The sequence below is a fragment of the Musca domestica genome, unplaced genomic scaffold (genome assembly GCF_030504385.1).
Source record: "Musca domestica strain aabys unplaced genomic scaffold, Musca_domestica.polishedcontigs.V.1.1 38, whole genome shotgun sequence".
Taxonomy (NCBI): Eukaryota; Metazoa; Arthropoda; class Insecta; order Diptera; family Muscidae; genus Musca; species Musca domestica.
Window position 1 is genome coordinate 2867559 of NW_026712324.1, and position 12591 is coordinate 2880149.

General features: G+C 35.1%; 1 protein-coding gene across 1 annotated transcript; it reads right to left on the minus strand.

The window, feature by feature from the left end:
• Positions 1–5802: 5802 nt before the first annotated feature.
• LOC101891196 (cuticle protein 16.5) lies at positions 5803–12113 on the minus strand. The gene is made up of 2 exons (XM_005188624.4): positions 12025–12113; positions 5803–6373 (listed from the first exon to the last, which is right to left on the minus strand). Exons 1-2 carry the CDS (start codon positions 12034–12036, stop codon positions 5984–5986), a joined length of 402 nt encoding a protein of 133 aa, XP_005188681.1. The 5' UTR covers positions 12037–12113; the 3' UTR covers positions 5803–5983.
• Between the last annotated feature and the right edge of the window lie 478 nt (positions 12114–12591).

Below are 12591 nucleotides of genomic sequence, written 5' to 3' on the forward strand. Positions count from 1 at the left end.
TTTGCATATCTCTGCTGATTACTCTGGGGTTTTTATAGTAAAGAATCTAGAATTTGATTTGAACTTTCTAAACAATTTACAGCAAAAGCATGTGTTGAAACATATGTACACATGCATCCACTTGAACTTCAGTAAATTGTAATATCGTAAATTTTAATAGAATGTTGTCAAGAACAACACAAAATTATAGCTTTGGTTTATTCTTTCCCACAAACCAACAATTATTTCAGATGTTTGGATTAAATCATGTTTGTAGCAACTGATTGAATGTCGAACACTTTTTGTATGAAGTAATTTGAGTATTTGTTTTTGTAAATTTAAGCCTATGGATATGATTCGGCTTTAAATCAATATTGTTAGGCTAAGAAACAAATAATTTTTATAGCCTTCGATTGCTTTTAATAATTATGTGCCACAAAACATAGGCGAGTGTCTGTAGGTTGAACATTTATTTCATTAGACCATCAGCAAATAAATCGCAAATTATAGGTCAAGTTCGGAGTTTAAAACAAGTAAAAAACCAGTAAAGAAAGTCTTAAAGTCGGGCGGGCCGACTTTATGATACCCTACACCACTTTACTAATTAAGTAGAGCTCCGCATAACAATTAAAAATTTTTATGGGAGAATTCAATCATACACGCTATGATTATAATTATAATTTAAAGTTCAAAGGACTAAATATGCACAATTAATTTGAAATCGGATAAAGATATATATGGGAGCTATATCCAAATCTGAACCGATCTCGATAAAATTTGGCAAAGATATTTCTGAGCTGTATTTGATATATTTCCCTGAATATCGTTGTTACGGAGGGCATATTACGGTTGTGGGTAACAAATAAAACAAATCGGATGAATAATATATATGGAAGCTATAGCTATATCTGAACCGATCTTCACCAAATTTGACATACTAGCTTCTAGACTCAATTCGGTCGTGCGTGCCAAATTCCATCCCATTTGGACAAATATTAGACGTTTGGTGCACATTAAAAGTTAAATCGGACGAAGTTTTATATGGGAGCTATATCCAAATCTGAACCGATCTCGATAAAATTTAGCAACTGTATTTCTGAGCTGTATTTGATATATTTCCCCAAATATTGTTGTTGCATAGTGCATATTACGGCGGCGGTGGACAAAAATAACAAATCGGATGAAATATATATATGGGAGCTATTGCTATATCTGAACCGATTTCGATCAAATTTGGCATACATATTTTCAGGCCTAATTTGGGTGTATATGCAAAATTCCATACAATTCGGTATTACACGTTTGGTGCACAATAAAAGGCAAATCGGACGAAGATATATATGGGAGCTATATCTAAATTTTGACCGATTATCTCCAATTTCAATAGGGTTCGTCCTTGGGCCAAACAAAAGATCTTTGCAAAATTTCATCTGGATCGGGCAATAAATGCGACTTTTACTTTGTTTACAAAAATACATGGACAGACGGACGGACGGACATGCATAAATCGACTCAGAATGTGATTCTATGCAGATCATCAAAAGGAACTATGGGTCTATCTCGTTTCCTTCTGCCTGTTTCAAACAAATGCACAAAGACATAATACCCTAACCACCTTGTGGTGTAGGGTATAAACATTAAGTTCGGCTGGGCCAAACTTTTAATACACTCCACCTTAGGGTAAAGGAAATATTAGAAGAAATGTGGCAAAAACCATCAAAATACCGAATATTGGGAGGTATCGTTATATGGGAGCTATACCAAATCATGGACCCATACATACAATGTTTCGCCACCGGAGCTGGAACCTATTATTACCAACAAATACCAATTTTTAGACAAATCCGTGAAAAAATGTGGCAAAAAAAAACTAAAATACCGAATATCGGGAGGTACCTTTATATGGGGGCTAAACCAAAACCCATACATGCAATGTTTTGTCACACGTACAGGGACCCATTATGACCTACAAGTACCAATTTCCAGACAAATCCGTGAAAAAATGTGGCATTAATCATCAAAATACCGAATATCGGGAGGTACCGTTATATGGGGACTATACCAGAACGTGGACCGGTATATCTCATTTTCAATACCAACCATCCTAGGCACAATGTAAATAGCTCTGCTAAATTTTGGCGCTCTACGTCAAATAATGTGGGTTGTATCGTGATTTCAACAGACGGACAGACAGACGGACAGACAGACAGACGGACAGACAGACGGACATCGTTAAATCGACTTAGAATTGTATGCTGATTATGAATATATATACTTTATGGGGTCTACGACGAATATTTAAGGATGTTACAAACGGAATGACAAAGTTAATATACCCTCCTTTCCAAGGTAGAGGGTATAAAAAAACGGGAACTCATTTTAAGAAAACTATTATTACTCAAATGGTTGAATTTTTTTCGGATATTGTCCAAATGCATACTTGATCTAGGTTTGGTACCACCATTTCGATTACAGTTATGACTTTTTCATGGAAAATAAGGATTGGGCCTATGTGGGCCTGAATTGAACATAATACCGTAAATACGATGAAATAGGTTTTGAATACCCCTTCGCTTTCAAGGTACCTATGCGTTGTTTTAAAAGTGTTTACCCTGAGTGTAAGAGGTATTAGAATTATTAATAATAAATACAATATCAGAATGTGTTACAAAAAAAAAACTATAAATTGTTTGGAATTTTAGGACAGTTGTAATTTTTTAACATTTTTACCCGCTAGGTCTTGACTTTTTTACCGCCTGAGATGGTTATTTCAGAGTTTCATACCAAAAAAAACGGAAAAAAGCTTTAAACTTTATTTTTGGACCGAAATTCCATTCTTTTAGAGGTGGGATCACATTTTGAATATCAACCACCATGAATGCGGGACAATAGATAAGACTGGTTGTGGAAGTATGTACAGCAAAAAATTTCATAAGCAAGTAAAAAAGCAGCTAAATTCGCCCCTGCCGAACTTTTTATACCCTCCACCATTGGGAAGGAACTTTTAAAAATTAAAAAAAAAATCCATCAAAAAATACCTCTTAAATGAAAATCGTTATATGTGGGTTATACAAAGACATTAACTTACGTAGCAAATATTCCGTCAAAGGTTGGACCTTCATAAACGAAATTTGAAAAATTCCGGTGAATACTGTCGCTAAAATCATCAAAATACGGAATATCAGGGGGACTGTTGTATGGGTGGCATGCAATATCGTGTACCTATATAGACAGTTCTATTTCATGGAGTAAAGTACTCAGAAATAATTTCTTGTGTGGACTTTCAATTCCATTGAAAATTATAAATAAAATCATGAAATACCAAACATCAGAAGACACCGTTATGTGGAGGATATACATGGGCCAATATAGGCAATTCTCTTCCAGTGGGTAGAGCATTCGGGAAGAATTCCTTCTGTAAATTTAAAAAAAAAAAAATCATAGAAAAACTTGGCTCTAATCATCAAAATACCGAAAAATGGGAGGTATCGTTATATGGGGGCTATAAGAAGACAAGAAACTGCATGAACAATTTTCAATCATAGATGTTAGTACATATAAGGAACTCCATGTACGAAATTTGAAACAATTCCGGTGAATAATAACGCTAACATCATCAAAATACCGAATATCCGGAGGTACCGTTATATGGGGTCTATTCAAAGACGTGGCCCTGCACGGAGTCGTGGTTGTACCCTACTGCACATGAATTTGATTTGAAGATGGGAGTAAGGTCAGAATATAAGTCCATTGTTTTTTGGAGATGAACGCAATATTGCTAGTGGTTGAAATGGATCAAGCAAAAAATACTAATTTAGGGCGGGGCATAGGCCTACTAATATAAAACAAGAAGGTCATTGGGTAATATTTAGAGGGTGGCAAAAAATCCACTAAATCGCAAATATTTTTAATCCTGGCGTAATAAAATCAAGAAAAGAAAGGGATGTTATTTAGAAGGTTTATAACTCGAAAACGGCTGGGCCGTTGGCTGACCTCTCGACAGAAAAGGAGAAGTGAATATTTTTGCCACAATTTCTATTTTTTTTTTTTCATTTTTTTACAATTATTTTAAAAAATATCTCATATATTTTCAATTTGACTTACAATATAGAATTGCACTATGTGATATGGGCTATAAGATGTAGATATGTAAAGAAATTTTTCTTTAATGGGAGGTTGCACCCATTATGAGTTTATAATACCAAAATTTAGAACAATTCCCTGGAGGTAAAGATATAATAAAATTTGAACCTATATGGACAGTTCAGTGCAAGAATATTTCCGACATAGAGGGAATACAAACTAGGAATCTAAAGCAAATTCGGTTTAAAATTGAATTTTAGACCCCACAGAATTCTGTCTATTTGGAGGAGTTACAAAAGGAATGACAAACCTAATATTATTGGTAAATGGGACTACCTATTTATGACTTCATTTGACCTAATCGAAAGTAAATATTTAAAAAAAAAAAATTAAAAAGCATTTGGAAAAAATTTAGAAATTTTCAGAAAGCAAAAAAATAAATAATAGAATTGGTTAAAAATTCTGTTCAAATTCTGTTATTTTGTGGTCCATACGAAGACGTGGACTCGCATAGACAGTTTTCTGTCACAGGCTGTAGTACCCATTTCGAAGTGCAAATACGAAATTGTAAACAATTCCGGAGAATAATGTAGCTAAAATCATCAAAATAGCGAATATAGGGAGGTACCGTTATATGGAGGCTTGACGAAGACCTGCATAGACAATTTTCAGTCATTGATTATAGTACCTATTAGAAATTCAATTACGAAATTTCAAACAATTCCGGTGAATAATATCTCTAAAATCATCATATATCGGATATAGGGAGGTACCGTTATGTGGGAGCTATTCAAAGAAGCCAATTTTTCGTCAGAGGCTGTAGTACCCATTACGAACTATCATTACGAAATTTGAAACGATTCCGGTCAACAATGTCGTTAATGTACGGAGGTAATTCAATTCATTCGGAAGCTTGAGTGATTTCTACAGACAGACAGACAGGCAGGCAAATCGACGGTCATCGTTAAATCGACATGGAATTTTATGTATATTTCGAGGTGTTACAAACCGAATGACAAACTTAATATACCCTACATATTATGGTGAACGGTATAAAGAACACAATATTTCTGTCAAAATACAATCGATTGTCAAGTGCCCCTAACCCCATAGAAGGTTTAAAAATTTTCAAAATCATAGATCATATAGCCAGACTCATCTAAAGTTTTTACATGGAAATATTTTGTAAGCCTTTAATCCTGGGCCATTCCTTCTGATTCTACAATGTCATAAAATGAAAAACTTAGCACATTCCCATTGCACTTGAATGATATTTACTCCTTCTAGGACCTCCACCACAAATGGTCAGCATAGGCAGTTTTCTTCCACTACCACAAAAAGAATATTAGGAAATATCAACGAATTTAAATATTTCACAAAAAAATAAAACCTTTTAGACCGCTCCACAACAAACGATAGCAATTATAAACCACACAAAGACAAATATCGCGCAAGGTAAAGTGATCTACTTTAGTAATCTCTTCCACATAAGATGAAAATGTCGAAAACTTTGAATTCTTGTGTATCATTGTGACTGATTATTTCGTAAGCATTAATTTCCTTTTTTATGTTTTTTTTTTCACATTTTCTGAAAATCAAATCAAAATAGTTCATTTAAAATTTTCTTCATTGTTTTTAGCACCCTTAACGACCATACAAATTCCTTTCCCTTAAACTGGGCTTGCATGCAAATAAAACAAATTCCATTGGAGTATTTAATTAGATTTTATTATTATTATTTACAATATATACACTCATATAATAATTCACAACAGAAAATTTCGTTTTTTTTAACCAAATTAACAATCATTCCTTCTCCAGTCACGCCCACTTTCCTTTTCTGTCTCCCTCTTCCATCGTTCAAATTTAGTTTTCATCCAAACTGATTTATAAATACTGTTTTAACAACTGTCGGCCGTATTTACCAACCATGACCGTAGCCCAAACCCAAACCATGGCCATAGCCCAAACCATGACCGTAACCCAAACCGCCATATCCCAAACCATGACCATAACCCAGACCCAAGGCGGGAGCAGCATAACCGACTTTGGCCACAGGTGCGGCATAAGAGATGGCAGGAGCAGCAGCAATTTTGGTAATGGCAGGAGCGGCATAGGAGATGGCTGGGGCGTGAGCAATAGCTGGGGCGGCATACGAGATGGCTGGAGCAGCGAGCTTAGCTGGTGCAGCATATGAAATAGCTGGAGCAGCAGCGATGGCATGGCCACCTAAGAGACCATGACCGCCATAACCGCCCAAGTAACCGGGAGCGGCAGCAGCGCTAGCGACAAGAGCCAAAGTGACAAGGACCTGAAATGAGTAAGAAATAAATGTTTGGGAGTTATAAAGATTATTGAATATGAAGATTAACGAAATCTGGATATAAAGAAATACTTCATTTATATAGGAAATTTTTCTTTTGTGTGCTAACTTTACTTAATGGTATTGAAAATATTGTATTAAGTTCAAAATGACTAAAAAATAAAAATTAATTTGATTTTGAAAAGTGCCGTAAGTAATACACTTGGAATTTTCCCAGTCGCATAAGAATTTTTTTATTGTAATATGTTTACCAAACCAATTTCGAAAAGAAAAAAATATTTTCCAACACAACTTAATGATTAGTTCAAGTGAATCCTGACTACATCATTTTGGGTTAACGAAGTTGTGACTTTTATGGGTGTCACACGGCTATAATCACATGTTTTCACTAAATATTTGTGGAAATGAGTGTTTACTGAATGTGTACTGAAAATAGTCCTGCAAAATTTTTATCTTGGGATATGACCTAAATCACGAGGTCATGCATAGCTTCGTAGCTGTTGCAAAACGATATTTGAAAATTTATATTCCTGTATCCCCGACATTTGGATATATTCGACAACGAAATCAGAATATCAGTCTTTCATGTATTTGTGATTTGGATAATTTTTGTATTTTTTCACAAAAATAGTTGTCTATTTCACCAGCTAAATATTACCCGATAACAATCCAAAACGTTAGGCTCCGGGGCTGCCCTAAACTCTAACCTCATAAAAAATCCCAAATCTATTGGTTTTTAATTAAATTTCTACAAAATTTTTATGTTTTTGATCCATTTTAAACCATAAATCTTCAAAAACAAAGAGGATTCTATTCTGATCATAAATCTACTCCCATCCAATATTTAGTGAAGATCGAGCGATAATTGCGATCTGAATAATATACCACCAACACAGAGTGTTGTAAGTAAAATTGAAAAAATCTCATGCCATAAAAAATGTGACAAAAAATAATAAAAAAAAAAAAACAAAATCACATTTTTATTCGAGTCGGATTTTGACTTTGATTTGGCAGAAAATAATAAAATCTAAAAAATCGAATTAGACGGATCTTTTAGATTTTATTATTTTCTGCCAAATTAAAGTCAAAATCCGTCCAGCTGTTATTGGCAGTTTGACTAAGATCCCTTCTTTGAAACATGAGGTTGTTTATAGTTTGTGATATATTCGATATCTTGAATATCAGCATCAATGTAAATGTTCGAAATGACCTATTCGTGCGTTTGTGATTTCGCTGGAAATTGTCGTAATTTTTCCAAAAAAGTATGAGTCCACCTGTTGAGTAATTGCAAAATCGGGCACATTTTATGCTTCAAAGTATATATTTTGCTCCCCCAACAATAGGCTGATATTCCGACCTTAACCCCACCTCCATTTCTAGAAGATCGGACAAAAATTGCGACCCGTAGCGGGATTACAAATTAACATGAACAGATGGACGGACACACATAGCAACATCGACGCAGCTCAGTGAGATAGGAATATATAACACTTCCCATGTCGTGGATCAATATTTCGAAATATTACAAACTTTTTGGTCCAATCAGAATTAAAATACCCCCAATATATAGTATTGTAGGGTATAATGATAATACAAGGTGAGATGAAAAAAATTTAACCAACTTCAGACTGCTTTCATTTCTAAGCCACTCGTTCGACATCTGTTAAAATTATTCCAGTGACAGCTCATTATATTGTTTACAAGCGTACAAAAGCATTTTGGTGAGAATTTTCCAGAAGAAAAGTTATTCGCAATGGAATTCAAGCGTGATAGTATGATTTCTTGATATTTGGCTGGAAAACCACAAGTGGCTATCGTTAGAGCACTCCAGCATTTTAATGTGATACTGGTAGCGTAGCCCGACGTCAAGGAAGTGGATGGAAGAAAACAGAAACATCAGCGGAAATGGTTCGAAATGTAAAGAAGCGAGTGGCCGAAAAATGGCTCGTGAGCTGAACATATCGCAATATTCCATTTGGCAAATATTGAAAAATGAGCTCGGGATAAAGCCATTGAATTTTCAAAAAGTGCAAGAACTTACAGAAAGAAAATGGACTCAAAAGAGCTAAAGAGTAGCTTCCACCTAAATCTTCGAATACCAATCCGTTTGACTAATGTGTCAGGAGTATTCTGGAAAGCAAGGTTGGCACTAAAAACTACCAAAGTGTCGATCACCTCAAGCAAGCGCTTCGCCGGGAATGAACCAAAATACCTCAGAACAACATTCGGGCAGCGTGTGACAGTTTCATTGGCCGTTTGAAGGCCATAATTCGTGCCAAAGATGACCAATTGGAACAAATCTAAACTTATTCTAAAATTTGATGCTATTTTCGATATTTTTTGCTTTGATTTAATAAAATTTAAAAAAAAATGTAAAAATGATGGCGTTTGACTTTGTTGCATTTTTTATCTCACCCTGCCTTTTGTGGATAAGAACCTAAACAAATAGTCCCCTATTGCTAATCCCTGGACTCGATGGAAGATTAAATTAAACAGCGTTTGCACACCTCGAATATACTCCCATTGAGAGTTGTGGTACGCATCACCCTCTCAGACAGATGGCCACGTCTGAACCAATTCCACATGTTCTGTAACGGGTTTCGTGGAATCTAAACGCATCTTTTCGGATAGCCAAAATTTTGGGGTAACAAACTATATATCTCCTGTAGCCTTAAAGCTGAGGCTATATTATTTTAAAGCCATTTTGGATTCTTCATTCGTTAGAAGGTTCTTAAAGCACATTCCACCATAGTATGGAGGGTATATTAAGTTTGTCATTCCGTTTGTAACACCTCGAAATATACATTTTAGACCCAACAAAGTATATATTTTCTTGATCAGCCTAAAATTCTATGTCCATTTAGCATTGTCCGTCCGTCTGTCCGTCTGTAGAAATCCTGTAGCTTCCGAAAAAAATGAAGTAGATTGATAAAATTTTACTCAAATGTGTACTATGTCTGCAGCACTTTTGTTATTGAAAATGGGTGATGTAGGTCCACGTTTTGGTATAGCCCCCATATGGTACCTCCCTTTTTTCGATATTTTGGTAATTTAAGCAACATTATTCGCCGGAAATGTTGCAAATTTGGTATTTGAAGTTCGCAATGGGTACTACAGCCTATGACAGAAAATTGTCTGTGCATATTCTGTATTTTGATGATTATTATTCACCGGAATTGTTTTAAATTTGGTGTTTGAAGTTCGTAATGAATACTACAGCCTAAGACAAAAAATTGTCTGTGCTGGTCCAAGTCTTCGTATATCCCCCATACAACGATAGCTCTGGATATTCAGTATTTGGACGGTTATGGCTAAATTGACAACGAATTTTATCCTGATCAAGACTATATAAACTTTGTGGTGTCCAAAATTGATATTTCCAGGAGCATACTATGGTGGGGGGATTACAGATAGAGATGCACTGTTGAAAGGGACCAGGTACGTACTCAGTGGACACTTACATCTGGCCTCATATGTCTTCTCCCAAATGAATTCATGTTAACTTTCATGACGAAGTTATATCAGAGTAATTAACCCATACTGATCTCTTTGGGCGGAGAACCGAAGAAATCGAAATTTAATATTACTGACGATGTCATAGAAAACAGTGGATATAGCCTTCAAAAGCCAAAAATAACGAAGAATCATTTTGTTTTTGAACTCCAAGGTCCATTTCCATCCTAGACATAATAGAAGCTATTGTACTGAATTTCAAGAATCAATGTAAAAAGTTGCGACCATTATGTTTTCGGGATTAGAATTTAATGCTGATCTAGGTAATGCAAATGTTTTGACAAATTGAATATACCCTCATTTTATGGTGAAGAACATGAATATAATTATGTGCCGTAATCGTGCGTTCAAATCGGCTCTCTGTACTGTGTATGAGATATGTGAGTTTATGAAAATTTTAAACCTTTTGTAGGTAGGAGTCTAAAGAAATAGACCCCTATTTCTAATCCCTGGACTTGATATGAAGAGTACATTAAACACCGTTTGCACTCCTCGAATATACTTCCTTTCACCGCATCACGTACGCATCACTCAGGTGGTCACGTATAAACCAATCCCACATGTTCTGATTCGGATTTCGGGGAATCTAAAAGCTTCATTTTAGATAGCCAACATTTTGGGGTAACAAACTATATATATCTCCTATAGCCTTAAAGCTGAGGATATATGATTTTAAAGACATTTTGGGTTCTTCATTCATTAGAATGTTCTTAAGGCACATTTGATGGGGTCATTTCTCTAGAAGGATGACTTATGGATATTATTATACCCTCCACCATAGTATGGAGGGTATATTAAGTTTGTCATTCCGTTTGTAACACCACGACCCCACAAAGTATATATTTTCTTGATCAGCCTAAATCACCCTAGCTTCCGAACGAAATGAAGTAAGTTGATGAAAATTTACTCAAATGTTTATTATGTCTGCAGGACTTTTGGTATTGAAATTGGGCCATGTAGATCCACATGTTCGTATAGCCGCCATATAACGGTACCTCCCGATATTCGGTATTTTGATGATTTTAGCGACATTATTTACCGGAATTGTTTTAAATTGGCTTTTCACATTGATGTTCGCAATGGATGCTACAGCCTATAACAGGAGATTGTCAGTGCAGGTCCACGTCTTCGTACAGCCCCCATATAACCGAACCTCCCGATTTTCGGTATTTTGATGATTTAAGCTACATTATTCGCCGATTTTTTTAAGTTTCGCATTTGGATATTGTAATGGCTTATGACAAAAGTTACCTATGCAGGTCCTTGTCGTCGTATAGACCCTATTATAACAGCTACATTCGGTATTTTTAAGATTTTAATCGAATTTTTAACAGATTTTATTGTTTTTGAGAATTGCTAAATTCTTTCCATATTCCCCTCGGCCCGTCCGAACTTACAGCTTTTTTACTTGTTTAATCTTAATCGTCTTCTCCCTTCTCTCCCATTTTTGGTGGAAGTTAAAGAAGAGAATCGACCCCACATTATTAATCCTTGGGCACGGTCCAAATATTATATTGTACAGATTCTTTGAGAGTTTGGTTGGGTGTATCTGGCGAACGTAGCTAGATCAACTGTACATTTTCTAAGAGAATTTCAAGGAATTCAAACGCATTACTTCGAGTAATCGCAAATTTGAGATTAAGATTAAAAGCCAATGAGAAAATAAACCCAATCTTTCGTTTCTCCCTCCATTGGAAGGTTCTTCAGACACACTTGATGGGATACTTTTCAAGAATGATTCCATATGGAAAAAAATTCTATAATGAATATGCAAAACCAAGATTGATACCGACAAACAAATATTGATCCCGGCTATCACTCCTTTTGTTTTACAATTCAGTTAAACCTTTATGTTTAATATTTTTTTCTTATTGTAATAATAACAATTTCATAACAACACAAAAAATTGACGCTCCAAAAACTTCGTTTTCTAAGTTCAGTGAGGTCATGAGAACTTATGGTCCTTTCTATAAAATATTTATTGTTCAATTTTCACTTTCAGGATATTTATCCTTTTTTCTGTATTCCTTGTTCTCTTTTTTACACATTTTGATGAACTCATTTAAGGACGATATTTTTTATATAATTTTTTTTTTCTTTTTCTTTATTTTCCACTCTTTACTTACAAACTTGAACATTTTGATTTCAAAGGATTTCGTTTTTTTTTAGGAGCAGAAAATGCTGATAGTTCTGATGGCTAACAGAGTTAACTTGGCTTTGGATAACTTGTTCCAATTGCAAATAGTATTTATAGCCGAAAAATTATTGCGTTTTTTTTTCTTTCTGCAAAGCGCCAAATGAAAATGAGGGAAAAATCTTAGATATAAAGTAAGGCAGTAATATGAAGCAGCCAACCAGTCAGGTTGGGCGCTTCTAGATGTTGCTGCAGCGGCGGCAGCAGTAACCAGTATCGGAATTGGCCGGCTGAACTGCAGCATTTTGTTGCTGACACATTATCAACACGAATAACAATTTAAGAAGTCAAGAAAACCATTGCATGTTGTCCTCTTAAAAATTAAAGACAACAGCAGCAGCAACAACAACGACGACGACAACAACAAAGCTGATGGAAAAACAGCTGTTGCTGGCATTAGAAATAAAATTACTTTTACTATTTCCAACTTTTTTTTGCGTTGTGTGTAATTCATTGTTTTAGCTGCATTCGCTGAGGGGTAGTCACATAAAACATATTT